At 40.7% G+C, this 27,633-nt stretch overlaps 2 protein-coding genes and 1 pseudogene across 3 annotated transcripts; 1 reads left to right on the top strand and 2 right to left on the bottom strand.

Moving 5' to 3' along the window:
* Positions 1-14,696, top strand: LOC109908601 (protein RRNAD1-like; annotated as a pseudogene).
* On the bottom strand, positions 6,142-8,659 carry LOC109908623 (protein S100-A1-like). Of its 2 annotated transcripts, XM_020507287.2 has the most exons (4): positions 8,548-8,618; positions 7,375-7,404; positions 6,750-6,909; positions 6,142-6,314 (listed from the first exon to the last, which is right to left on the bottom strand). In XM_020507287.2, exons 2-4 carry the CDS (start codon positions 7,395-7,397, stop codon positions 6,165-6,167), a joined length of 333 nt encoding a protein of 110 aa, XP_020362876.2. In that variant the 5' UTR covers positions 7,398-7,404; positions 8,548-8,618; the 3' UTR covers positions 6,142-6,164. The 2 variants fall into 2 exon arrangements, with proteins under 2 accessions (XP_020362876.2, XP_020362883.2); XM_020507294.2 differs by lacking the exon at positions 7,375-7,404 and having other exon boundaries at positions 8,548-8,659.
* LOC109903645 (toll-like receptor 2 type-2) lies at positions 12,551-27,292 on the bottom strand. Its single transcript, XM_020500486.2, has 4 exons — positions 27,163-27,292; positions 17,127-18,128; positions 15,712-16,894; positions 12,551-15,512 (listed from the first exon to the last, which is right to left on the bottom strand). Exons 2-4 carry the CDS (start codon positions 18,119-18,121, stop codon positions 14,985-14,987), a joined length of 2,706 nt encoding a protein of 901 aa, XP_020356075.2. The 5' UTR covers positions 18,122-18,128; positions 27,163-27,292; the 3' UTR covers positions 12,551-14,984.
* Positions 27,293-27,633: the final 341 nt, after the last annotated feature.

Genomic DNA, 27,633 nt, shown 5'->3' with positions numbered 1-27,633 from the left:
GCCAGTCAGTTGCCGATGCGACAGTCGAATGATGTGCTCACGGACACTTTCAGCAGAGCAGCAAAGAGAGTTGGCAAGAAATCTTACATATTTTCTGTCGACATACAAACACATCTCCGATTCCTTCATAATTGTACGTAGCAAGAAACGCATTCTATTTACATGTAAAAAAAATAAAAAAAAGTTAATTAAGCTGCTGCTGTTGTTTGATTATAAGATGATCACGTGATATACTGCTATCAGGTCTTGAGTCCTCCGCTCCAGGTTGAAGTTTCCCCTACAGATCTAGGATCAACTTCCCCTCCCTCAATCCTGACCTAAACCATTATTAGGAAAAATGTAAAACTGACCAAAGGTCAGCGTCTAGAGGCAACTTCACCCTACACGCTTGATCCCTGGCTCAAAGTTTCCTATGAAGCTTGATCCCTGGCTCAAAGTTTCCTATGAAGCTTGATCCCTGGCTCAAAAGGGCCCCTGGATAGATTTCTCTAGCTACTCATCAATTAATGTGTTATTGATCATGTTTTCTCCTGCCATAGGAATTATTCAGTGAGGATCTATGGGCTACATTGCCTATGTAACGGATGTGAAACGGCTAGCTTAGTTAGCGGTGCTCGCTAAATAGCGTTTCAATCGGTGACGTCACTTGCTCTGAGACCTTGAAGTAGTGGTTCCCCTTGATCTGCAAGGTCCGCGGCTTTTGTGGAGCGATGGGTAACTGTTGTTGATGTGTGCAGAGGGTCCCTGGTTCGCGCCTGGGTATGGGCGAGGGGACGGTCTAAAGTTATACTGTTACATCTACCAGATGGCAATAGATCCTCTGTGACCTGTCACCCCCACAAATAGCTAACAGATTGAATGTGAATTGAAGTTGTTGTTTTTTTCATCTACTGAACATCTACCATTCCAGTGTTTAATTGCTATATTGTATTTACTTCGCCACCATGGCCTATTTATTGCCTTACCTCCCTTATCTCACCTCATTTGCACACATTGTATATAGACTTGTTTTTCTACTGTATTATTGACTGTATGTTTCTTTACTCCATGTGTAACTAACTCTGTGTTGTTGTGTGTCGAACTGCTTTGCTTCATCTTGGCCAGGTCGCAGTTGTAAATGAGAACTTGTTCTCAACTGGCCTACCTGGTTAAATAAAGGTGAAATAAAATAAATATAAAAAAGGTATTCAGTCATACCAGTGTATTCGTTCAATTTGAATTGGATTCTATATCATAAAACAGTTAAATAACTTATACAATTTACTTTTTTTAAATTTCAGCTACTATTGCCTCTTTCACTATTGGCTTTCCGGGCCACTGCGCATGCCCTGACGCTCCCCATGACAACCCAGGGCAAGCAGGGACATGAAGTGGGCATGCTGAAGCCAGAGGAGAGTCAGAGAGTCAGAGCTCACTGCTGGGAAACATGTGAAACCCAAAAAGCAGCATGAGATCTGGGGTCTGGGCAAGGTAAAGGTGTGCATACTACTTTACATATATGGATGTGCATACTACTTTACATATATGGATGTGCATACTACTTTTTTATATATACTGCTGATTCAAATAAGCATTTCAGTTGTGGATACTGATCTGTTCATCTCTCTCCACAGTTGGTGAAGCAGCTTTGTGACCTGACAGACTGCAATAGTGTGGTGGATGTGGGCTCTGGACAGGTAACCTAATATTCAGTCTTGTTATCAGACCTAGGAGTCACACAATATTACTTTTTGTAATCTGCCTAACAATGAGATTTGTCACGGTATATGATTTGTCACGATGTTGTATATCCCTACTGGTCTCCCTAGGGCCATTTGACTTGTTTCTTATCGTTTGGGCTCGGTCTGTGACTGGAATTGAGGCTGATCCCACTCTAGTTTCCATGGCATCCAAATATGATGGACAGCTTCTGTGGACGCTGGAGAAGGAGCGGCAGAGGAAGGTAATGCACCAGAACGCTCAGTAGTAAAGTGCAAGAAAGGCCCAGTTGACTAGGATTTTTTTGGAAGAAAGAGTGAAGCAATTTGGTGAATATTGCTAATATGCAATATAATGAAGAATTAAATATTTATACTGCTCATACTCTTTCAGAATGGACCTCCCCTCTCTAGATCTGGCCTCTCACCCTACCATGTGGCTGGCTGGGTCAACCCCAAAACATCAAGCAGGTAGGAAATGGTAACTGTGTCTGTGAGGATCAGATCGCTCTGGCTGGACTCAGTAAGAAGAGACAGCGGGGGGTCCATGTCAGAAGCTGATCAGCAACATGGGCATGGAGACCAGACTGCGTTGACTGCAGAATCAGAATTCCTGGGTTGTTAAGACAATGGCCAGGCTGCATCCCCACGCAAGAATAATGACAATGCATGTACAAACTCTTTTACTAGTGTAAAACATGAACCCCGGTCTAGCTCACTCTCGTTTCCAAAACGTCTCTGCAAGACTAAAGCCGGACAAGGCCCATATGTCCACCTACTCTGCCAAGAGTGTTCATCCACTGAAGTTGTTGTCTGCCCTGTGGAAGAGGGGCAGGGATGTCCAGATTTCGTCCTAACAGGCCTCCATGCCTGCGGGGACCTCAGCGCCACCCTACTTCTCCACTTTTCCAGCTGCCCTCACGTTCATGGCATCACCTCAGTGGCGTGCTGCTACATGAAGATCACCACCAGCTAGAACCCAAACCCCCCTGGCCTCATAGCCCGTCCCCTTTCCCCACCAATGAGACATGTCACTCAGAGTTTGGCTACCCTATGAGCTCCTCGGTGCAGGGGTTGCCAGGACACCAGCTGTCCTATAAAGCACAGGAGTGGGCGTGTCACGCCATAGAGGACTACGTGCACAGGCTGCGGGAGGAGAGTGGGTTGCTAAGGATGCACTGTTATCGGGCAACCCTGAAGACAGTTATCAGTCCAGGCGATAAAGAAAGCACATCTACTACCCTTTACAGGGTGAGTGTTTACACAAGTTTGTATCCATACCTCTTCAGTCTGTATCATTAGGCAGCAGCTTTCACTGTATGTTAGGATGAAAACCTAAGAAATTCATCCTTGCATTTGTCTCAGAAAAACCTTTACTATTTGGTATTATCCTTGTGTATAATGATAATCATTTTGATGATCACATTTAGGAATTCAATATCTGCGTTCTCTATATGTAGCCTTTAGGTCAAACATGATCATCTATCTTATATGTACCCCTGACCCCCTCTCACCATGTACCCACAGGTATGCCCGTCTGGGTCTGCTCCGCGTTGGCCTGCCCCTGGACACCTGCAGAGTGGGGGCCATGCTGAGGCAGGAGAGTCGTGTGGTGGTATACTTCAGCCTGGCTCTGCTACTGGCACCGGTGGTGTAGACTCTGGTGCTGCTGGACAGGATGCTATACCTTCAGGAGAAAGGTGAGGAAATGTACAGAGACTGTGTGTTATCAGATCTTGTATCTGGATTCCATACATCTTTTTTTTGTGAGTGCAGTGCTAACAGTAAAGGTGTTATTTGTTATTGCTTGATTGTTGGTGTAGGTATAAAGAGTCAGCTGGTGACACTCTTTGACCCTGCTTTCTCTCCCTGAAACCTGGTACTGAAGCAGCCAACAAGGGACAAAGAGGCCGAGTGTACTCTTCCATAACCAAGGACATCTCTAAAATCGTGTGTTGTGTTCAGAGTTTACTCCCTTACTCATTGGTGCTCAAAGACTTTGGAGTGGAAGTTTAGAAGTGAGTATCTGTGTCCGAATATCCGTACTACATACTTAAACTGCATACTATGTACTCATTGTCACAAACTATTTTGCACATACCGTTTAGTAAAAAGTATGCCACGGCCACAACGCAGTGACTGGCTGAGTAGGTGGGGCGGTGCAGAGTACGGGTGGATTTTTCCAAATTCAAAAGACATGCATTAATTAAACAGCCCATTTCTCTAAACTTTGAATAGTCATGACGTTATAGTTGTCTTGATGTCCTTTGGGTGGTGAACCATTCTTGATATACATGGGAAACTGATGTGTGAAAAACCCAGCAGTGTTGCAGTTCTTGACACAAACCGGTATGACTGGCACATACTCCGTTCAAAGGCACTTTAAATCTGGTTTTGGTTTCTTAACGTATTTAGTGAAACCCAAGTGCATATATACATTAAATCAAATACCCTAGTACACACACCAAAACTTTTCAAATGTTAAAATCAACAAAAAAACGTAGACATGCCGGTGCATCGCAGATTCAAAACTGTTGGACAGCAACAGAAAACTAAAGCACTGATAATTGGGAACGAGATCAGAATGACTGCTAAGGCCTTCAAACCTAAAACAATCTGTGTTCAAATCAAAAGGCCTGATTAACATGACAATAGCGCAGCCACATCCCGAGTCCCCACTGCTGACGCATTAAAACATCTAAAGGTGGTTTAGTTTAAAAGCTCTGATGTACAATACTTTAATGAGAACAAAAATCCACTTTGGGTAAATGTTTTCAAAATATGTAGCCTGATGCAACACGCATCATTTTAAAGAGAACAAAAACTACTTGGCCTACAGTACATTTGAACACCACCGCAGAAGCTTCGCTATTTGGCATCTTCCCAATTAAGTTGCCTAATTTTGTTAGGTCCTAGTTCTCCAAGTAGCCAATCACTCACAGCCCACCTCTTCCAATGCACTATGGAAAAATGTGCATCGAATTCTAGATGAGCTGAAATTAGTAACATTTAAGCAATACCTGATCTTTGAAAGTGACATACTATCAATGTTTTTCTATACTGAGAATGCATCATGCACAATTGCATTGTTTCGTGTTATTGGTTAATTTTAATAGCACATCCCCATATCTGGTTGTCATACTTATTTCAGCTTTGACATCTGCACATTTAAAGTATACTTGATTTTTTACAAAATGGTCTATTTAGAACGCAAGTATGGGTATTCGGACATGGCCAGAGCCAAAAGACTAATATTTCACGGAAAGTGGAGGGCACGCAACCATACATGTAATGCAATTGCTTTTCCATATTGTCTGGCCAAAATTTATTTTGAGAGAATGTACCCCTTTTCTGGCAAATTGTGTAAATGAAGACTAGTATTTAGATTTCACCTGATGAATCCTTAGTTAATTTTCCAAAGCCTGTTTCCAGTGGTCTCTCGGATTGACACTCACATCGACCTGTACAGTAGTTTTGAAGGCTGCTTGAAATATTAGTTTAACGTGGCACATTTTTCACAGTCATGAAACCCTGACCTGCTCAGGGCACGCTCATATTTTAAGTTACATGAAGTGTTCAAAGCAAATGGCTGAAGCATCCAGACTCCAGTATTAAGTTGTCAGAGACTGCAGTATTAAGTTGTCAGAGACTGCAGTGTTCTGTTGCCGCCAACACACAGGCTCTAAAGCAATCTTTTACATGGATTTAAATCAAGCTTTGCATTTCATTAAGATTGGGGAAACTTAGGATGCAGCAAGTCTGCTGTGTGGGAACTTGTTTTTTTTCCCCCTTCCTCTGGAGCTTTGCAGTGCACACCTGAGAGGAAGTCACTTTGGAAGTTAGTTTAGAACAATGTTTGGCTAAAAGTGCAAACATGAGGTGTTGTGCATTTCAGTACAAAGCCTTCCCTAAAATGTTGGGTGCGGTTTGCCATGTTTAAGCATAGGTGGCAGACCAGGGGCCATATGAAGAATCTCAGTACAAGTGCTTTTTTAATGATCAAGTCCCTACCGTCCATGTAATCCTATTCACAGTTCAAAAAAGCAAAACTGATCCTAAATCAGCACTCCTACTCCGAGACGATTGATTCATACGGCCCAGAGTTTATGCAAAAGACATGTACCAGTAACACGCATTCAAGTCAAATGAGCTGAGTAACATTTAGAAAGACAGCAATGATCACCTTCATTGATCTGAGCAGAATGTTAACTACTAGTGCAATAGTACACTGAAACTGCCCAGTCCATTGCAGGATTCTCTCCAGAAGCAATCATTTTACAACAGTGAAAAGAGCCTTTTAGAAATTACCATTATGTGACAATAATATTGAAACATTTGCCTTTGTCAAAAAGATAGTCATTTCAATCAAATTAAAGTATGTTTGTTTTATTAACAAGGAATAATGAGTAGAAAGTTGAGGTCAGACTGCTGTTCCCCCCCCCCCCCCCCCCCCCCCCAACAACTCATTCATTCATTCAGGCCCTCTACAAAGAACTTGTTACAGGCCACCGTCAGCGCAACAACCAAGACGACAAACTCCTGAAAGTCCACTTCGCCATCTTTGTTTTCATCCAGATCACTCATGATCTTCTCTACTACCATAGGGTCCTTGCATGCCTGAGAGAGAGAGGAGTAGAAACAGTTAATGCATTGAAAGGTAGGCCAAGACCAGAAGCAGCCACATGACTCTTAGAACAGTTGTAGATAAGAACTGGAATAAGCAATGTGCAGGAAATTGCACAAAGCCAATCAGATGGAAAAATCCATCTCATGCCATTGTTTTACCATCAAATCATTTCATATCTATGAAATGTCTAGGTGATGTCATTTCTAGGCAAGGCCATTGTATCATTTAAATGATTCTAATACAATGTTGTGAAGGTGATGGTCCCACAACTGTTCAATAAATCAAGACTTCTCCAATTCTTGCATGCATGACTTGCTTTGGGGCAGTTTTACATTTAGTTTATGTCTACTTAAAATGTAATTGAACAGAATGTCATATTGAAACCACATATCCCTCCCCTGGACAGCATTAGGAATCAAACTCACCGCCAGGAATTCACTCAGTTCACCCTGCAATAGATTCTTCAGCTCAACTTTGCTCAGCTTGTACTTGTCCCCTTCTTTTGAGGAGTATGAGTAGAACACTTGAATTAGCCCCTCCATTGCACTCTCAAGTTTGGAACCCATTTTACACTGCTGTGAAAACCTAAAAGAAATGTGAGGGACAGGTCAATCCATGACAGTGTATAAACTGTATGGACAATAAGATTTTACAGTAAAAGTCCATTTGCATGAAGTGAACTCCTTACTGGTTCATGTTTATTTTTACATGAAACATTTGTCAGTGTGTAGAATATTGTAAACTGTATGCAACAGCCACTGGGGCCAGTTTTTTTTAGCATTTAATCCAGTTTAAAATGATCATGTGGGTTGTTAAATTCTATCCCCCTTTCAAATGTGGTCTTTGAAAATCAAAGTCAATTATGATCTAGACAGGCATCCGATAACTAGCAACCCATGAATTAAGATCTTTAAATAAGACATCAACTCCAGCAGCAACTAGGATTGAAAAATATTGATCCAAAGGAGAATGAGACATTGCTATTGGTTGTCCTGGTGAGCACACTTCAACAATACAGCCCTGGTGGGCCTACAGAGGAAACAGTCATACCTTGCTGTTCTCAGGGGGTCCATGATAAACCTTCAAAAAGGATTGGTTGTCTCAGTAAGGTTATAGATGGTTTCACAAGCTATAAAATTGTCATCCCCAGAGACACAAATGTAGCCCATTCTTTCATGATGTGTGCAGCTATCCTAGTAATTCAAGCTCTGAAGGGGGTAGGCCTAATGTTTGATGCATCTAAAGCACACAACACCCCTGAATCAAGCATTATTTGATAAGTTTAGATTGTGTGGTTCTGTTCCTTACAAATGTGATCAGCTCTGTGAAAACACCCTCATTAAAACACCACGGGCTGTTGAGGCAATTGGACTGAAAGTACACCGAGTGAACAAAACATAAGGAACACCTGCTCTTTCAATGACACTGACCAGGTGAACACCATTATCCCTTATTGATGTCACTTGTTAAATCCACTTCAGTGTAGTTGAAGGGGTAGAAACAAGTTAAAATAAGGATTTTAAGTCTTGAGAATGTGTGCTATTGAGGGTGAAAGGGCACGACAAAAGACTTCTGTTCAAATTAACAGGTGCCAGGCGCACCAGTTGGAGTATGTCAAGAAATGCAACGCTGCGCAATAGTTTCCCCATTTGTATTAAGAATGGTTCACCACCCAAAAGGACATCCAGCCAACTTTACAGAACTGTGGGAAGTGTCGGCATCAACATGGGCCAGCATCCCTGCGGAACGCTTTTTACCTTGTAGAGTTTGTCGACCTCGACAAATTGAGGCTATTCTTAGGACAAAGAGGGGAAGGTCTACCTAATATTTTGTACACTGTATAGTTATTCCAGTCAGTATAGGCCCAAAGCACATTTGCTGAAACCTTTTGTAGGCCTAGTTTAAGCCAATTATAAAACAGGATGGCAAATTGTGCAATTACCAAAAGAGAAACACTATAAAATAGAAACCCAATGTTACAGAGTCCCCCAAAAGAGGACATTTTTGATTCTCACCGGACTGTTCCTAGGCCATCATTGAAAATAAGAATTTGTTCTTTAACTGACTTGCCTAGTTAAATAAAGGTATAACAAATAAAAATAGGCTGCATGGCCAAACATGAACATATGCTCAACAAGAACTAGGCACACAGGTTCTTTATATAATATATATATATATATATATATATATATATATATTACCACAAACAGGTCCGCTACTCACCTCAAAGCTGATGACAAACGAAGCAGAAGTGGCGTCGACTCTCATCTTACCTGTTTTATGCATCTCACCTGAGACAAAATTCAAATCAGGCGCCTCCCACCGGTGAAACCTACAACGTCACGGATGCAAATGACACAGGTATGCCTAATTAATTTAACCATGTAAGGTTACATTTCGCGGTGCAACTACTAATTATAAGTATTATACAGAATGTATTAGCCTATCGCATAAACAAGACAGTCGTATAGGCTGTATTTAACAACGACGTCTTGAAATTATGGGACCTATTGGATTAAAGCAACTAAAAAGACCGACTCCCATTCCGAGTTTAGTTGCAGCGGAAACCGTTTACGGTTTAAGAACCACACTGATGCACTCAGAGGAAACGGTAACGGGACCTACCTGAATTTGTCCAATAGAAACTCTTGCAAAACGTTTACCGTTTAGCGTCGGCTAAATGGTTTCTGTTGCAACAAAATTGGCGTAATGAATGAATATACCGCATGTAACATTTATTCTAGTGCATTACATGAGCCATTGGACGTACCCTTTAGCCTTCTGAGGGAAATTCCGTGACAATTCCCAAATGCTCTGTCTAAACGCAAATAGGCCTATACCTCGCACGAAGAGATACTGTTTTGGAAATATTTGGAATAACTTTCACATCAGTGAGATGGTATTTATGAAAAAACAAAAAGCTAAATGACTACACACCTTTTTAGGATTAGAGGTCCATGCAGTTCTGCCATATTTCCATGTTATAGCGCTTATTTAGGCCTACGGAAGACAGAGGCCACCGTGAGAAGTGTGCAGGGGGGCATGAGACAAAGGAATATGCAGTATCGGTGAAAACAGTTGTGTGTTAACTGTGGGGGTACCCATGGTGCTGAGGATCAGAAGTTTCCAGTGAGAGAAAGGCAGGCTGAAGTTGCTTGGATGAGAGTAGTACAGAAAGTTTGGTATGCCGAGACAGTGAAGAGAGTAGAAGAGGAAGATGGGTACAGGGCTAGAGATCCTAAGATGATCCCTGTGAGCAGGCTGTGGCCAATAGAGAGTGAGGCATAGCCATGGTTATCAACTGTACCTCAGGAATGGAACGTAAATCACACAAAATAGATGTTGTGGTGGCAGCTGCAGACAGGTACTTGGGTGTATGAGATTTTATTGCAGTTGAGTTACAATGTGTGTTGAATGATAGTGTCTCGTCCTCCCAGGATGTCAGCCTGGTGTAGGATTCCGATGGAGCCAAGTAGTGGAAAAGTTGTGAGGTTTTTAATGGATGTAAGGTTAGTTGGTCCCTTTTCCCTGTCCCCTTCCCTTTTTGTGTCAAAGTGTAATGAATTCACACTCCAGAACAGTAGGTGGAAACACAGGGCTAGATAAGAGAAATATATTAATAGGGAGTCCGTGACCGTCCTCACACTCCAATACAGTAGGTGGAGGTGTATGCACCTTTCAGTTTGTTGCGGTCCTCCAATACAAATTTGAAGAAGACGACTGACTGAAATTTGAAGAAGACGACCTGTTCTAATTAATTTGTTTTGTTTTTTTACCTTTATTTAACTAATTAGCTATCGAAGCGTCTCCTAACAATTGTGTGTAATAGTGTTGTAACTGAAAAATACTGCCGCCTGCAACTGTGTTAAAACCGGTTAAAACATTGAATATTAAGTGTTTATTTAGCATTTGTGAAATTATTTTGATGTGAAAGTGGAAGGCTTTATGTTTCCAAAACCATATTGCAAGGTATAATTATTAACGTTTCTAAACGTTAAAACAGAGCGTCGGGAGTAGTTCACATGGAGCCAGCTGTCTTCCATACACATCTGCTGAGAACCCAAGACAGGGACCAGCTGTAAGTAGAGAGGAAGAAGTGAAGCAAGAGGTGAAGCAAGAGGTTTTACTCCGCCCAAAATCTGTCCACGAAAAATAAGCCCATGAATTTCTGCACAAATCGTCAGAAACCATCTCAGGGAAGCTCATCCGCGTGCTCGTCATCCTCACCAGGGTATTGACATGACTGCAGTTTGGAGTCGTAACCAACTTCAGTGTGCAAATGCTCACCTTCGATGGCCACTAGCACGCTGGAGAAGTGTGTTCTTCACGGAAGAATCACGGTTTCAACTGTACCGAGCAGGTGCCGTGTATGGCGTTGTGTGGGCGAGCGGTTTGTTGTGAACAGTGCCCCATGGTGGTGGTTGGGTTATGGTATGAGCCGGCATAAACTTTGGACAACAAACACAATTGCAGTTTATCAATGGCAATTTGATTGCACAGAGATATCGTGACGAGATCCTGAGGCCCATTGTCGTGCCATTTTTCCGCCGCCATCACCTCATGTTTCAGCATGATAATGCACGGGCCCATGTCGCAATGATGTGTACACAATTCCTGGCAGTACATGACAGTACATTAGCCATGGGATATGACAGTACATTAGCCATGGGATATGACAGTACATTAGCCATGGGATATGACAGTATATTAGCCATGGGATATGACAGTACATTAGCCCTGGGCTTTGACAGTACATTAGCCATGGGCTTTGATAGTACATTAGCCATGGGATATGACAGTACACTAGCCATGGGATATGATAGTACATTAGCCATGGGCTTTGACAGTACATTAGCCATGGGATATGACAGTACATTAGCCATGGGATATGACTGTACATTAGCCATGGGATATTACAGTACATTAGCCATGGGATATTACAGTACATTAGCCATGGGATATTACAGTACATTAGCCATGGGATATTACGGTACATTAGCCATGGGATATGACAGTACATTAGCCATGGGATATGACAGTACATTAGCCATGGGATATGACAGTACATTAGCCATGGGATATGACAGTACATTAGCCATGGGATATGATAGTACATTAGCCATGGGATATGATAGTACATTAGCCATGGGATATGACAGCAGCAGGTCAGATATGTATATGCCTACTACAGTATGTTCCATACATACACTCTCTCTCTCACACCATTGTCCCTTGCTGGGCACCCAAAATGGTTTGCCAGTATTTATCACCTCAAATGACATCACATGGAAATAATCTCCCTCTGTATGCTTATGCGCTCATAACAGACTCTAACTACCAAATTCAAATCAGCTGTAGCCAATGAATGAGCCATCTTTCATCACACATGCTATATTCTATGAGATTCTAATTCATTCATATGCTAATGTCCACGTTGACATACAACGCCTGTACTTCTATCCCTTTTCAAGATTACATGCTCTTATGCTATGACTACGGTAGATTAGATAAACACTCAATAAAACAAACACTAATTTAAATGTATATTTGCAGAATACACAACCAAGGGATCAATAAAGTGATAATGCCTGAGAAGCCGTAGTTTCTAGGATATCTTGGCAAAGGTGTTAGGCCTGATATGTGGTAACTGTCTATGTGGTCAGAATACAGACCTCTGTCATAAGTATTTGCATGTCATATACTTTGCGTATTACTTTGTAGGCTATACTTTACTTAACCTTCCAAGATTAGACAGCTCCAGGACAAATACTGCAAGTCTGGTGGAAGTCGTTCATCGAGGCTTGGCCATGTCAAGGCCACAAAAGCGGGCTCTGCGGAGTGCGTTTCCAAGGTGATCTCACTTAAGTAGATGTCAACTTGAGTGACCCAGAAAAAAGAGCACTCACCTTTCCCTTTTGTGTGGGAAACTAAAGCCACCATCTCTCATTACCGTGCAGAGAAGCAGAACCAACTGTTAGAATCTTTTACAGCCTGTGCAATCTTGAACTTAATTGTACCTTCAATTATCTTGTACAGTTCACACCTATTATACCAGAATACTGAAAATACAGGTAGCAATGATAATGCACATGGGATTTAAAATGAGTAGAGTGATAACATGTTTTCTTCTTATGTTCTGTGCTCAGGTGGCACATAATACATTTTGATTTAGTCTGGGTAGCCATTTTCTCATTTAACAATTGGAAAAACACAAAAGGAGACATACTAGAATAGGAACTGTAGTGGTTCATTTTTTTTACTATCAAATGAGGAGAGACAAACTTATCACACAAGTCAGAGTTATACTTACACTAAATATTGAATCACTTATTAATAAGGGAGCAGGTGAATACAACGCACACATATAAAGTGAATCAATTGAGTGCTCTATGATAATGATGGCTGGTCGACGATTCACGATCAAATGATTTGTTGAGAGCCCCGAGACAAAAGTACAAAGGTATTTTATAGCCAAGATACACCCCTTTCAACCTACATGACAAACAAAAGATGTATAGAATGGGTCACAAGGTTAAGATTTGTATGAAAGATACCTATAATACATAGCAGACAGTATCTGCTGTGTCAACAGTTTTCATTGTATAGAGACCAGTGTCTGTCCCTCCGACTCCAAACTGGAACCATCTCTCTCTGGTACCATATAGAACAGAAACATTAACTCATGCTCTGGAATGCTCTTTAGGTTTTATCACCCAAAATACATTGTAAATCTCCTGTCAGTGTTATGTCCCAGAGGATCATCCTCAGTAGAATACACACACAATAGTTAAGAATACTCTATTCTGTTACATAGAACAAACACTTGATACAATAAAAGTATGTTTGTTGTCTTGCTGGGCATATAACTACACGCAGATGCTGTTTGTTATATCATGTCTGACATCTGCCAGTTTCTGTGATATAAGTCTGATCTCTTCCTCAAGACACACACACACGAACTTAAAGTGACTTCCTGAAAATGTAAAAGGGTGTCATCTATTGGTCAGTTGTATATATTGCCAGGTTTCACAAAGCAGCCCTTCACACTGATATTGTAAAACAGAATTACACTGCATTTTAACACATCCCTATTTCTAAATACCCACTCAACAGTCAAAACAACACTGTTTTATTAGAGTTATTGGCATAAATTAATTTGCATTAGGCAAGCAATGTTATGATAAGCAATTAACTCATTTGTTATTTACTAAATTAGTAAATACCATACACATTAACAATAACATTCACATGTACATTAAAGCAGGTATAGAGTATAGAAAAGTAAAAAATATTTATGAAACTATATTTCATTATTGTATTTATATTGTTTTCAATATTTGAACCATCACATTTTTTTCAATATTACTGGACATGAATACATTGCATAAGCTACATTTTTAATTCTAAACAACTGTCATTTAACATGCAGTCCCCACTGGTTCTGTTTTCGTATGAGATTTGTGGCTTGCGTGCCTTTTGACATGGCAGAGACGATTCTACATGGCATGTGTATGTGCACACAAAATGTAATTCGTTTTGGAAGTGTCTGCTAAATGGCATACATTATGTGTAAGGCTTTGCATTTAGTCCAAAAAGTGTGTTCCTTTGCTGTGTTTTTCCCCCCTCAGTATTACTTTAGTGCCTTGTTGCATAAATATGCATATTTTGGGATATCTTTTATTCTGTATATTTGTATTATTATTTTTCTCTGTCATTTAGGTCATTATTGTGCAGTCACTACAATGTTGTTGATCCATCCTCAGTCTTCTCCCATCACAGCAATTGAACTCTGTAATTGTTTTAAAATGCAATGGCCGCATGTTGACATCCCTAAACAGTTTCCTTCCTATCCTGCAGCTCAGTTCAGAAGGACGACTGTTTCTTTGATGTGTCTGGGTTGTTTGATACATCCTCCACAGCATACTTATTAACTTGACCATGTTTAAAGATATATTCAATGTCTGATTTGTTATTTTTACCATCTACAAATCACTGCCCTTCTTGTAGTTCAATCTGTGCTTGAAACTCAATACTTGACTGAGGGGCCTTACAGATGACAGAGGAAAGGGAGGTCATTCAGAAATACCATCAACCCCTATTATTTCACACAGAGTGAGTCCATGGGGCGGCAGGTAGCCTAGTGGTTAGAGTTTTGGACTGGTAACCAAAAGGTTGCAAGATCGAATCCCCGAGCTGACAAGGTAAAAATCTGTCGTTCTGCCCCCAGATCTAGGCCATCATTGAAAATAAGAATTTGTTCTTAACTGACTTGCCTAGTTAAATAAAGGTTTAAAAATTAATAAATTATGTGATTTGTTCAGCCAGTTTTTACTTCTGAATACTTGTGCTTATAAATAAATACTTATACTTCTGTTATTATAATTTTTTTCTCTTTGACATTATGGAGTATTTTGTGTCGATCAATGACACAAAAATGTAATCTATTTCAATCCCACTTTGTAACACAACAAAATGTAAAGAGTTCAAGGGGGAGTAAGCACTGTACATGTCAGAAGGGTGGGTGGCAGACAGATCATGTTATTCACTGACATCATTATGAAACACTTGCTAATGCTACCAGCAGCTTAGCAAACACATTATCTGCTACAGCATGGCCAAGAAGTCACTCAAGCTCAGCACTTCAGAGAGAGATTGGGACACTATACACATTCCAAGCTACATGCTTGGCTTATTTTGTCTGATGCCACGGCTACAGGGATTGGTCTTTGCCCATAAAACTCTGCACTTCTCACTGAAAGATTTTCGATCTCCTGAGGAACTACTTTGTGGAGCTCTGCTTCTCTGTCTAAATTTGGCATAGCTATCGCTGGTTTCCCATCCTCTAGAGGGAGCTCTATCACAGGCACAGCACCCACTGAGGATACACTGCTGCTCCTACCACTAAGAGCCTGCTCTTTAGTCACTGTGGGCTTGCCCAGGCAGCTCCTAAGTTGAGCCCAGAAGAAGGTCTGCTGCTTGGCTTGCTGGGGCCACTCTAGGTACGTTTTGGTGTACAGCATCTTCTTGAGCTTACAATACTTGCTGGGCAGAGATTCAGGGTCGATGGGCTCTTTCACCACCAGAATAACATCGCTGAAGGTCTTGCCGATGGCTCTTTGCTGGGCAAAGTAGAGCTCGTAGTTGCACCAATCGCTGTTCACAAAGTGGTGTGACAACACAAATATGACCTAGATTAGGAAACAAAAAATTCAGAGGATAGGGTGTATTCATTTAGGCAAATTCACAGTGCAGGAATCAGGATACAAACCTAAACAAAACATAGATCTTACATTTTGGGTTGTTCAATTGACCTTTTATATTTAAAAGTCTAGTACTATTTACTTGTTAAAACACCTCTAACTTGTCTTGGTGGGTCCTCACCCTTACCTTTTCGCTGCTCTCAATATTTTCAATGATGTTGTCGATGATCCACTTTCCTGGCATGAAGTCTCTCTCATGGATACAGAGTCGGTAGGGGGGCTTGCTGTTCTCCAAGCAGGGCAACAACTGGTCCCTGACCCAGTCTGCATCTGGGTGGCTGTAGGAGATAAAGGCATGGTAAACATAGATCTGTGATTTTCCAGATGCTCCTTCCTGATGAGCCCTGTATTTGGCTCTGAGGATCTGATATGTGGCTTTGATGTACCAGGGAACATTGAATATGTAGCATATAAGCATCAACACTAAAACCACAGCTACAGTAGTAGCCACACAGATGATGATGACCAGTCTGATATCGCAGGCCACGTGACCCGGGAAGAAATTTGCCACAGCGGTATTGAGCAGGGCCTCTGGATGGTAACACTTGTAGTTCTCTGGCCAGTCGCTGATGTTGACCTTCCCCTTGGAAATTGTATGCTGGATGAAGGCATGGAGGTCGCAGGTGCAGTGGAATGGGTTGTTCCCCACCGTCAGTCGAGACAGCTGGGGCATGTCCTGGAAGGAGCCCATGCTGATGAGCCCAAAGGAGTTCCCATCCAAAGCCAGTGACTGCAAGGAGTGACTTCTCCACCCAGAGGGGATGAACTTGATCTTGTTCCCATTGAGCAGGAGCTCCTTGAGGCTGATGGTTTGTTGGAAGTAGGCCATGTCCAGCTGGTCCAGGTCACAGTACGAGAGGTCCAGGAATTGTACTGTGGTGGGCAGACACTGGAGGACACCACTTTCGAATCGGTTGTGGTGAGCGATCACCTGGGTGATGTTCTGCATCCAGTTACAGTTGCGACTCTTCTCAGCAGAGCCCAACATGTTGTGGCTGACATCCAGGACCTTCAACTGTTTGAACTCCCTGGTCAGGGAGGCTAAGTCCTGAAGGCTGGTCAGTTGATTGGTGCTGACATTGAAGGAACGAAGAGCCGGCATGGTGCCCCTGTAGTCGCATCTCTGGTTGAAGAGGATGTTGTCCTGCAGGCGGTTGTTTGAGATGTCCAAAACCTCCATGTCTTCCATATTAAGCCAGGCATCGCAAGGCACAGAGTTGAAGTTGACATTCTGGATGGACAGCAGTCGGACTTTGTTGAACCATGTGAAGCGCCAGTCAAATCGCAAAATGTCTGGATTACTGATGTGCCTGAGGATTAAGCAAGAAAAAAATGTAAGCATGAAAAAAACATGGTCAAGATGATGTGGTCAAGATGATAACATAATTGGTACTTTCCCAATACATAGATATGACAAAAGATTTCAATTGATGAAAAAAATACACTTGTGACTAAGAACCTGTATTTGTTTTTGCATCTTCTGGGTAGAAATGTCTGCATAGTGCTTTTGTAATTTAACAGAGTAGAATAAGATATGCTTACCACAAATTTAGTCTACTCAGTGCAAGGTCTTTGATACTGGATCCCAAGCCATTATCCAGAAAGTTGGGTGAGCGAGCAAAGTCAATGTATTGAAGTGTCAGACGTTTAAGGGGGGTGATTTGTAGATTAAACAGGGCCATCCTCATAAGGTTCTCATTGAATTTTCCACGGTGAAAGATGAGTGAATCTACTTTGATGTCTTGCAAACCTCTGAAAATATCCTCATCTCCCATGTAATACATGAACTCAAAGAGGTTCCTGAATTGGATGAGACTGAAAGTCTTGTTGGCCAAGTCTCGTAGAATCAAAGGTAGGAAATTCGGCTTCTGATCTATGGCCATGTCAAAACCCATTCTACCTGTCTGGATTACCTTCAGACTACCCGGCTCATAGTAACTGATATTTGATGAAGTTTTAATGGCAAAGTCCTGCAACTGAATGTTCCTCAATGCCTGGAAGTCCCCTTTCCTTAGACCCTTGACCAAGGGGCCGCCCATGGACAGGGCCTTGAGGTGGGTCAATCTGGAGAAAACATCAGCTGACAATGTGGCCTGGGTGTAAAGGTTATTCGACATAAGGAGTTCCCTTAGGTTGAAGAGGTCCTGCAAGGCGTTGGCAGGGATTTCCTCTAGGGAGTTGTTAAAGATGTTAAGATGCTCCAGGAGGGGGTTGTTGTGGAAGGCACGGTCCTCAATCACAGAGATGTTGTTGAACTGCAGCTCGAGGACACGAAGATGAGGTAGGTGAGAAAAGTAATTAACACGAATGGCATGAATTTCATTGTAGGAGAGATCTATACTTTCAAGCGTGGAAGGGAGGTGCTTCCATGGAACATGATCCAGTTGCTGACCAAGGCAGTTTGCGGAGCGACCAGAGTTGTAGATTTGACAGGGGCCTCTCTCATCATTCGAAGCAGGGGTTGGTGAGGCAAGGGCCACAAGAAGTGGCAGACTAAACCACACAAAACCCAGTAGAATCATTGTGTGCATGCACATTTTCGATCTGTAAAGGAATGTAAAAATCTGTCAAGTTTAACAAATTACAAGATTGACAAGATTGTTAACAAACATCTATTACATTCTCTAGGTCTTTATCATTGAAGCTTGACTATAGTCTCCTCTTTACGTCCTTCAATCCTCTATTGCAACTAGAGGAAATAGGGAGGAATAAAATGGATTTCACTCTGATGTTACCAGTATTTATGTCTGTGCCCAACATTACCCACACATTTCTGTTTCAAAGCCAAGAGAAGAGATTTGTGAAATATCGCCATGACACTCTTATCTATGGATACATGTTTACATCCATGTTTACCATCACTGTCATTATTATTACAGGTTGAATATTAACATGCTTGCACTGAAGAATGGTCCAACAGTGTGCATCTTTGAAGTTAGGCTTTAGTGTAGAAGTCAGCAAAGTATTGATAAAATAGTCAAAAAAGCAACCAGATCAAGAATACCAACAACCAATAATGTCCTACCTATAATGTATAGTTCTCGCTTTGTGGGCAATAAAATTAGAAAATGGCAACTGAACGTGAGATTTCTCAACACGGACCGGACCGTATGGTCAGTTCTGGCATGCACACCACCTGATCTATTGACTTAATTCCGACTACTGTTGTGGTGTTGGGAAGTGAAATGCTCAAATTTCCATAGCAAACCTAATAAAGGATATATGCCATTCTAAGTGGGCTGTTACCAGGATCCAGATTAAACCTATTTCTGGGCTAAAATGCATGCTCAATGGAGAACCTTTAAAGTATTCCTGTGACTAGTAAATTTAAAGATGCATCTTTTAAAAGCGTGTAACTGTACCTGTTAGTGGAGGTGATGCTGTTATCTGTTCAAGACCAGCTGATATGTTAATATGCCTTACACAAGGGACTGAACTGCTTTACTGAAATTAAAATTCCTCTTGCAGACTAATTCTCATGGCTGAATGTTTCTACTAACCCTCATAAGACACAGTACTCTGCTCATGGCTGTTAGGTACAATCCCCCAAGTTCTCATAATCCTTTCCTTTATTTATACTACAAACCAAGGGTAACTCACTGTTTTGGCATTACCTTCACGTCGGCAATAAATGTTATTACCATGTAGAACAAACAGTTTTAATAAAATTGTATCCAGTGAGTGGCAAGAAAGGAGTAAACATTCATGTCATGAACAAATATGCACTGACTGCAGATGTACTGCTTCCTTACATTTACACCTGACTTATCACCTACAGCACACTTTCTTCACCAATATTTAAGAAATAACTAACATCTCATCAAATATGTGAGTGAACCCTTTGATTGTTGTCCTATAGCCCAGTGGTTCCCAAACTGCGGGGCGCGGCCCCTAGGCTGAACTCAGTCCGGCTTTAAACTTACTCTTGAAAATTGTAATAGTACACGATGCAATTGCAAAATTGGGTAGTGCATCACCAGTTCCTCTTTTAATGTTAGTCATTGCATACCTTGGAGAGCTATTTATAACTTGTCAGAAATGTCCAGATCAACTAGCCCATGTCAGCTAATGTTTTTTATTAAGGTTTTTTAGCAATATAAAAATAAATGGCCCATTGTAGTAATTTTTTTGTCACTCAAATATCAGATGAATACACATTAGACATGGCAGAATGTATAGAATTACAGAACATTTATTTTAAAACTGCAAACTGTTCTTTGCACACCATGACAAAATTAGTAGAATTGCAGGAAATAAGCCTTAAACTTGCAAAAGTCTCTCCAAATGTTCCCCAATGTTGGAAGGTGGGCCCCGAGTGAAAAAGTTTGGTAACCCCTGCTATAGCCTACAGTAGGTTTGGTACACTAGCAATGTTTTATGATATTTTGAGTAATACCAAGGGATGAAAATTTTAATGAAAACATTTTATTTTCAGAAACCCTTGCTTTTCTCAATAAAGATTCTGGATTATATATATATTTTTAAATCTTTGGCATATTGTATTTTCTGATACCAAAATGTCTAAGGTATTCAGAGCCTCCACTTTGTTTACTGTACTGTATACATTGGGTAGCATATACATAGGCAATGGCTACTTCCTGGAGACCAGCAATTAAGACTGACCCTTTCAAACTTCAGGTCAGAGTTCTGCTCTTGATATAGAGCTTAATATTTAGATAATGAATTCCTTCTTTCTGCTGGAAGGGTCAATTTATGATGTTTATAATTCATTGGACAGTCTGTTAGACTGCTGTCTTGATCTTGATCTCCTTATCTGATGTGCACCGCCTCCACTGACATTCATATCTGGCAGGGTTCCTTGACTCATAAATATTTACTTACTGTGTGGGGTTGTTGTAATTTAACATAGAGGCAATATGCCCTTCCTTGTTGCTATGCTACGCAGCATCTGCATGTAAAAAAAAAATAACCTGCATAGCTTTATTGCACAATGATACCTACTGTACCCGTAGTTTAGAGAAGCTTATCGGTTATCTAGCCACCACTGATAGCTATTCCTACAAATGAAGAAAAGATAACAAACATTTCAATAATATTGATTCAGTAAAATGCCTCACATGCATATGACCCCATGACAAAACAATAACCCAGCATAATGACCACCATAAAGCATAGACCAATCATGAAATGGTTCAATATTAGTATTTATCAATCTTATTGTTATTGTACCAGGAACCCAGGACAATATGGTCTTCCTCCATTAAAAACTGCTTAGATTAACATTAGACCTTGCAGAGTGATTCAATCATTATCAGCCAACTATAACTGAGTGATTGATTAATGTCCCACGGACCAATGTCAGACCGGATGGTAACTCGTAAATATGACACAATGAGTGGCTGATGAGAAGGATTTTTTACAGGAAAGTAGGAGCTTCCTTCTAAAGCCGGTCTATATTTACTTAGTGTTACTACTTACCACCAGGTCAGAGCAGTCAACCCTGAGCTGTGTGCCTCTAACCTACATGTATAGAGTATTAATAGGCTACATGAACTCTGTTAGTTAGCCTGGTTAGCCATTAACTCACTGGTTGTGTGCTTCTGAATGTCTAATACTGGAATCAGACGACTTGCCAATCAAGATTGGTCACTCAAATAAGTAGTATATACTTTAGCTTCAGGGAAATGAACATCCGCAGCTAAGCAGTTTATTTAGACAAGCCAGGACAAATGTAAGGCTTAGTTTGGTGCCCAGAAAGCATGTCCAAACAACTTATAAAACCTATAAACCTATTTTAAACCTAGTACTCACCCACTTTATTTTATTGTATTTTTTTTATTTCACCTTTATTTAACCAGGTAGGCAAGTTGAGAACACCTTTATTTAACCAGGTAGGCTAGTTGAGAACACCTTTATTTAACCAGGTAGGCAAGTTGAGAACAAGTTCTCATTTACAATTGCGACCTGGCCAAGATAAAGAAAAGCAGTTCGATAGGTACAACAACACAGAGTTACACATGGAGTAAAACAAACATACAGTCAATAATACAGTAGAAAAATAAGTCTATATACGATGTGAGCAAATGAGGTGAGATAAGGGAGGTAAAGGGAAAAAGGGCCATGGTGGCGAAGTAAATACAATATAGCAAGTAAAACAAATATTTAAAAAAGACACATCTACATCCAGACACATTTGATACACATCCAAATAAAACTGAGACAAAACAACTTCTGATAGACATAGCATCATATATTCAACTGATAATATTTTCTCAGTAAACATTTCCACATACTTGCTTTATTGCCAATTAGCTATATTGTCTTCAAAGAAACTCCCAAGTTCAACACCAGAAGATAAATTATATCTGTTACCGGTATCTGCTAAAGATAGCTTTCTATATCATATCTACTGTATATCATCTCAGGGATCTACAGTAAGTGGCATGAATGACAGTGGGTCATACCGTCAATAGAATGACAGTGGAGACAATGCAGTGAATTGATGTCTGACTGGTTCCATTTTGTCAATGATTCCTTGAAGTTGACCCTCCTGTCTTGGCATAATGACATCCTCCTAGTGACATAGGCCTACTGAACCCTACGTATCGTCAAAGCGTCTTTGTATGGGAATTACACTGATAAGCATCAGTCCAGCTCTGTAGTAATGCTATTGCTTCACCTTTCAGTAACAATGTTCAGGAGTGGCCATGCCTTGGCACAGAATCACAATGTAAGGCATTTCTCGTAATACTATTACTGTATGGGCACAATGAGTCTCAATGTTAAAAAGACTGCATGTGAAAACGAGTTTTATATATAACCAGGGTTGGGTATGTTACTTTCTAAATATAATCCGTTACAGTTACTAGTTACCTGTCCAAAATTGTAATCAGCAACGTAACTTTTGGATTACCCAAACTCAGTAATGTAATCTGATTACATTCTGTTACTTTTAGATTGCTTTCCCCTTAAGAGGCATAAAAGAAGGCAAAAAATGTATGTTACCAATTGAACCACATATATTGCAGGATAAATCAAAGTTAAAGTTTACATATATGGATTTTACTTTATGGGTTGGTTATGTAGACTTCTTCTAACCCATCGCTTTCTACTACATATAATACCATTCAATTATAGCTTTGCATTAAAACCAAAATCTATCAGAATTCCAGTCATTCCAATTAATGTTATAACCTTTGATCTTCAAGAATAGGACTTGGAAATATGGAAGTATAGATTAGCCAAGTAGTTTTACCTCAACATGACACCAAGACTAAGGACTTACTGGCCAGCTCTACTCTGTTGTTTATGATTGTGTTGTCATGTAGGACTGATTGGGCTCAGTGATTTGAGTTTAAAAAAATAAATGCTGCGCTCATGGAATGGCATGCTTTGAGGACTACTGAAAAGTGCTATTTACATGTGAAAAATGAATGCCTGCTGCATTTGTTATAGACCTATTGTTTACCTTTTTGTTGGTGACACTTTGATATCTTGATCATATACAGCTGTTTAAAGGGCAAATCCACAGATGAAACAATAACAAAATGGTTCACCCTGCCTGTTTTGGTAAAAAGCTGATGGATGGGCCTAGAGGAATGTAACCGCTCTCAGATTATGGATGCAAGGACTGACCATCCATGATATAAAAAGTATTATTTTAATCATGTTATGTGGCTCTACAGTGTTTGTTTACATTTACAATGTTTACAAACATTGGAGTAAAACAAGCATATATTTTGGGTTCTCATGGAGTTTGACAGTTGAACTAAACTCATGAGGCATTTGTAAATTATATTCTTCAAGAATCAATGGATATATATATATATTATATCATGTATAAGTACAAAAATTGATGTAGCAACTACAGATTGCACCTTTAAGTCTATCAAAAGTGTGAAAATCTGAGCATGTGTCCATTAGGCCTATGGATTTTAGTTTTTTTATCAGCATGGATTAAATTGAGCAATAAAAGCCCCACTTTTATTCCATAGGTTTGGATCTGCACTATGGAGCTGTTGCAAGAGCGCATTTTTCACTGGCTGCCCACTGGTTTCAAAAACAATGATTGATAGGCAGCTTAAACGTATTGAATTCAACCATTATTGGGTTCAAATACACATTTAGATTTGTAAACAGCCATCCACAACAACCACAATCCGTAAGGCACAATTTTCTAAATGAGAGAGCAGCAGTGTGATTCACATCAACGCGCTATGTAGATATCAATAATAAGTGATGTCCGTGTCGCTATAGACTACACACCACTGCTGTCATCCTTACGTCCAAGCGTTGATTCAAAATGGATCATCTTTCAATGAAGGACAGCAGTCGCACCATTGGAAGACATAGTTTGGAATGTAGCCTACAAAAGCCTATTCCTGCTCTTTTCCCGTGATCTATCTAATACATTTGGTGTGTCATCATAGTGGTTGTCACGTTCTGACCTTTATTTTCCTTTGTTTTATCTTTATTTAGTATGGTCAGGGCTGTGAGTTGGGGTGGGCAGTCTATGTTTTGTGTTTCTATGTTTGGGTTTCTGTTTCGACCTAGTATGGTTCTCAATCAGAGGCAGGTGTCGTTAGTTGTCTCTGATTGAGAATCATACTTAGGTAGCCTGGGTTTCACTGTTGGTTTGTGGGTGTTTGTGACCACGGGACTGTTTCGGTTTGGTGTTCATTCATGGTCACATTTATTGTTTTGTTCTTAGTGTTCAGTTTGTTTTATAATAAACGATATGGACACTTTCCACGCTGCGTTTTGGTCCAATCCCTGCTACACCTCCTCTTCAGACGAAGAGGAGGAAATCTGCAGTTACAGAAACACCCACCACAAAAGGACCAAGCGGTGTGGTAATGGGCAGCAGCAGCGATGTCAGGATTTCTGGACATGGGAGCGAGATCTGGACTGTGTCACTTCTTGGGAGGAATGGAGTCAGCATGGCGGCGCGGTAGGAAGCCCGAGAGGCAGCCCCAAAAATGTATTGGGGGGGCACACAGGGAGTGTGGCGACGGGGAGAGAGTGTTTTAATGGAGACACCACCACAGTAGCCCTGACTCAAACCACCATCTGTGTTTTAATGGAGACACCACCATGGTAGCCCTAACTCAAACCACCATCTGTGTTTTAATGGAGACACCACCACGGTAGCCCTAACTCAAACCACCATCTCAGTGTTTTAATGGAGACACCACCATGATAGCCCTAACTCAAACCACCGTCTGTGTTTTAATGGAGACACCACCACGGTAGCCCTAACTCAAGCCATCTCAGTGTTTTAATGGAGACACCACCATGATAGCCCTAACTCAAACCACCATCTGTGTTTTAATGGAGACACCACCATGATAGCCCTAACTCAAACCACCATCTGTGTTTTAATGGAGACACCACCATGATAGCCCTAACTCAAACCACCATCTGTGTTTTAATGGAGACACCACCATGATAGCCCTAACTCAAACCATCTCAGTGTTTTAATGGAGACACCACCATGATAGCCCTAACTCAAACCATCTCAGTGTTTTAATGGAGACACCACCATGATAGCCCTAACTCAAACCATCTCAGTGTTTTAATGGAGACACCACCATGATAGCCCTAACTCAAACCATCTCAGTGTTTTAATGGAGACACCACCATGATAGCCCTAACTCAAACCACCATCTGTGTTTTAATGGAGACACCACCATGATAGCCCTAACTCAAACCATCTCAGTGTTTTAATGGAGACACCACCATGATAGCCCTAACTCAAACCACCATCTGTGTTTTAATGGAGACACCACCATGATAGCCCTAACTCAAACCACCATCTGTGTTTTAATGGAGACACCACCATGATAGCCCTAACTCAAACCATCTCAGTGTTTTAATGGAGACACCACCATGATAGCCCTAACTCAAACCACCATCTGTGTTTTAATGGAGACACCACCATGATAGCCCTAACTCAAACCATCTCAGTGTTTTAATGGAGACACCACCATGATAGCCCTAACTCAAACCATCTCAGTGTTTTAATGGAGACACCACCATGATAGCCCTAACTCAAACCACCATCTGTGTTTTAATGGAGACACCACCATGATAGCCCTAACTCAAACCATCTCAGTGTTTTAATGGAGACACCACCATGATAGCCCTAACTCAAACCATCTCAGTGTTTTAATGGAGACACCACCATGATAGCCCTAACTCAAACCACCATCTGTGTTTTAATGGAGACACCACCATGATAGCCCTAACTCAAACCAACAGTTACAGCAAGATGCAGTCCTTTTACAACCCCAACTCTCAGTTTTTACATCGGTAAGAAATGGCACTAATGTAGCCATTTTAAGGGTGAAATGACTGGGTATGATGGTGCATTGATCAGTTATACAGTTCAAAGCTGCTGTTTTTGCCCAAAGGTGACCTTTTTTAATAACTGTTGAGTGTTTCCAGATTTCTACGAAATATTACTCATTAATTACAATGAGTGAAATGGTTTTCCTTCTAAAAAAATGGTAATTAAGTATGTTAAAGCACATATTCTGTGTAGGAATGGTGTGGGCATATGCCGGTCATTAAAAATATGAATAGGAGTAGAACTGTGATTAGCCAGCTCATTCTCCTCAGGAGGGTGATATCATAGTAAGCATTATTTTTTTGTTTGAGTTGATTTGTATTTATACTTCGGCCACAAATACTATGCATAGGACGAGGCAACAACATTTGAGTATGAGTTAACAATATTCACTTTTAAAAGTGATTTTCACTGGACAGTTTAAAACTGCAACGTTTTCTCTCAACTCTCAACGTTTCTCTGGCAAAATGTGACAAATGGCATGAGATGAGCAATACAATTTAAAACTGCTCCCAGATAATGACTTACCCCAACCTAGTCTGTCATGGTACTGTCCATTGTGTGTTTGCTTGGCATGCATACTGTAATGTTGTGAGTTTGACTTGAGCTATAGTTTTATTTTTATATAGATATACTGTATTTAACTTTTTTTTTATACATCTTAGTCTCACTGACAGAATCTGTTTATCAAGAGAACTGGTCAAAGCTCTTCAATATTATAAGTTGTACCCTAACACATTAACATTAAAGCCATATGTGATGCAATGGCTCAATTGCACAGACTGCACAAAACCATGGCCCTCACACGAGTCCTTCAGTTAGCACAATATTAATGGATTCAAACGCACCCTCATCCACCTGGCAGATCACTGTGTTGCTGGACTTGAGGGAAATGTTTTAACAGAATAAAGCTCATGATGGTGACTCCTCCTATAATCACAGTGTGGTTCTATATTTATCTCATACAGCCTGTCTAGGCCTGCTTACTTTTTTAAAAACTCATTTGATTTCTCAGTCACTTGAAAAGTTCACATTTGCATATCTAGATTTTTAAATGTTTTTCCTTGATGCCCGACTGTTTGGTATTTGTAAACTCATCCTGTAGCCTAATAAATAGTTACTACTAGCATTTTTTTAGGTAATTTTACACTCAAATATTTAAATGAGTGTAAATGACGCCAGCCCCCTTCTCCCTACCCTGAATATCTTTATACTGTTAAAATGATCAACATTCTATATAAAGTAGTCAGACAAACTCTCAGCACTCACCTGAAGATGAAAGATTAGTGAACCAATTCAGCCCTTCAACACTTTAGCATATGTTGTCAGTGACTGATCACGCTTATGAGAAATGAAGGAAGAAGACCAGCCCTTTAAGTCTTATTTCCTTCAATGCTCTGTTACGCGCTCAGGAATGTGGTGGATGAAGACATTCCCTTTTCTTCAGGGCAGTGCTTGACTTGGGCAGGAGCTGAGTACCGGTACCTCAAATGTTCTACTGCTTGAGCTCCTGCACCTTTTATAGAATATTAGCTCCAAAGTATTGTAGCGCTCTTGCACCTAAATATAAAAGGTACCTGCACCCAAAATGAGTACCGGCACCTATTTCAGTCCAAGTCAAGCGCTGCTGGTGGGGTTTGCAACTTTTAATGTCACACATGTCTTTTGAGGTGACTGTGGGGAAAATAAGATATGGGGCCATCTTGTGCAATAGTACATTTAAATAGCTTTGTCTCTGTT

Source organism: Oncorhynchus kisutch, linkage group LG2 (assembly GCF_002021735.2).
Source record: "Oncorhynchus kisutch isolate 150728-3 linkage group LG2, Okis_V2, whole genome shotgun sequence".
In the NCBI taxonomy this organism is placed as follows: Eukaryota; Metazoa; Chordata; class Actinopteri; order Salmoniformes; family Salmonidae; genus Oncorhynchus; species Oncorhynchus kisutch.
This window is presented reverse-complemented; position numbering and strand designations above follow the sequence as displayed.

Coding starts and splice junctions, on each gene's coding strand:
- LOC109908623 (XM_020507287.2), bottom strand. CDS start 7,397: ATGGACCCCCTGAGAACAGCAAG. Junction 6,910..7,374: donor GACCCCCTGAGAACAGCAAG/GTATGACTGTTT, acceptor CATTTCTTTTAG/GTTTTCACAGCAGTGTAAAA. Junction 6,315..6,749: donor AACTGAGTGAATTCCTGGCG/GTGAGTTTGATT, acceptor TCTCTCTCTCAG/GCATGCAAGGACCCTATGGT.
- LOC109903645 (XM_020500486.2), bottom strand. CDS start 18,121: ATGTGCATGCACACAATGATTCTACTGGGTTTTGTGTGGTTTAGTCTG. Junction 16,895..17,126: donor CTGAGTAGACTAAATTTGTG/GTAAGCATATCT, acceptor CTTAATCCTCAG/GCACATCAGTAATCCAGACA. Junction 15,513..15,711: donor ATATTGAGAGCAGCGAAAAG/GTAAGGGTGAGG, acceptor TTCCTAATCTAG/GTCATATTTGTGTTGTCACA.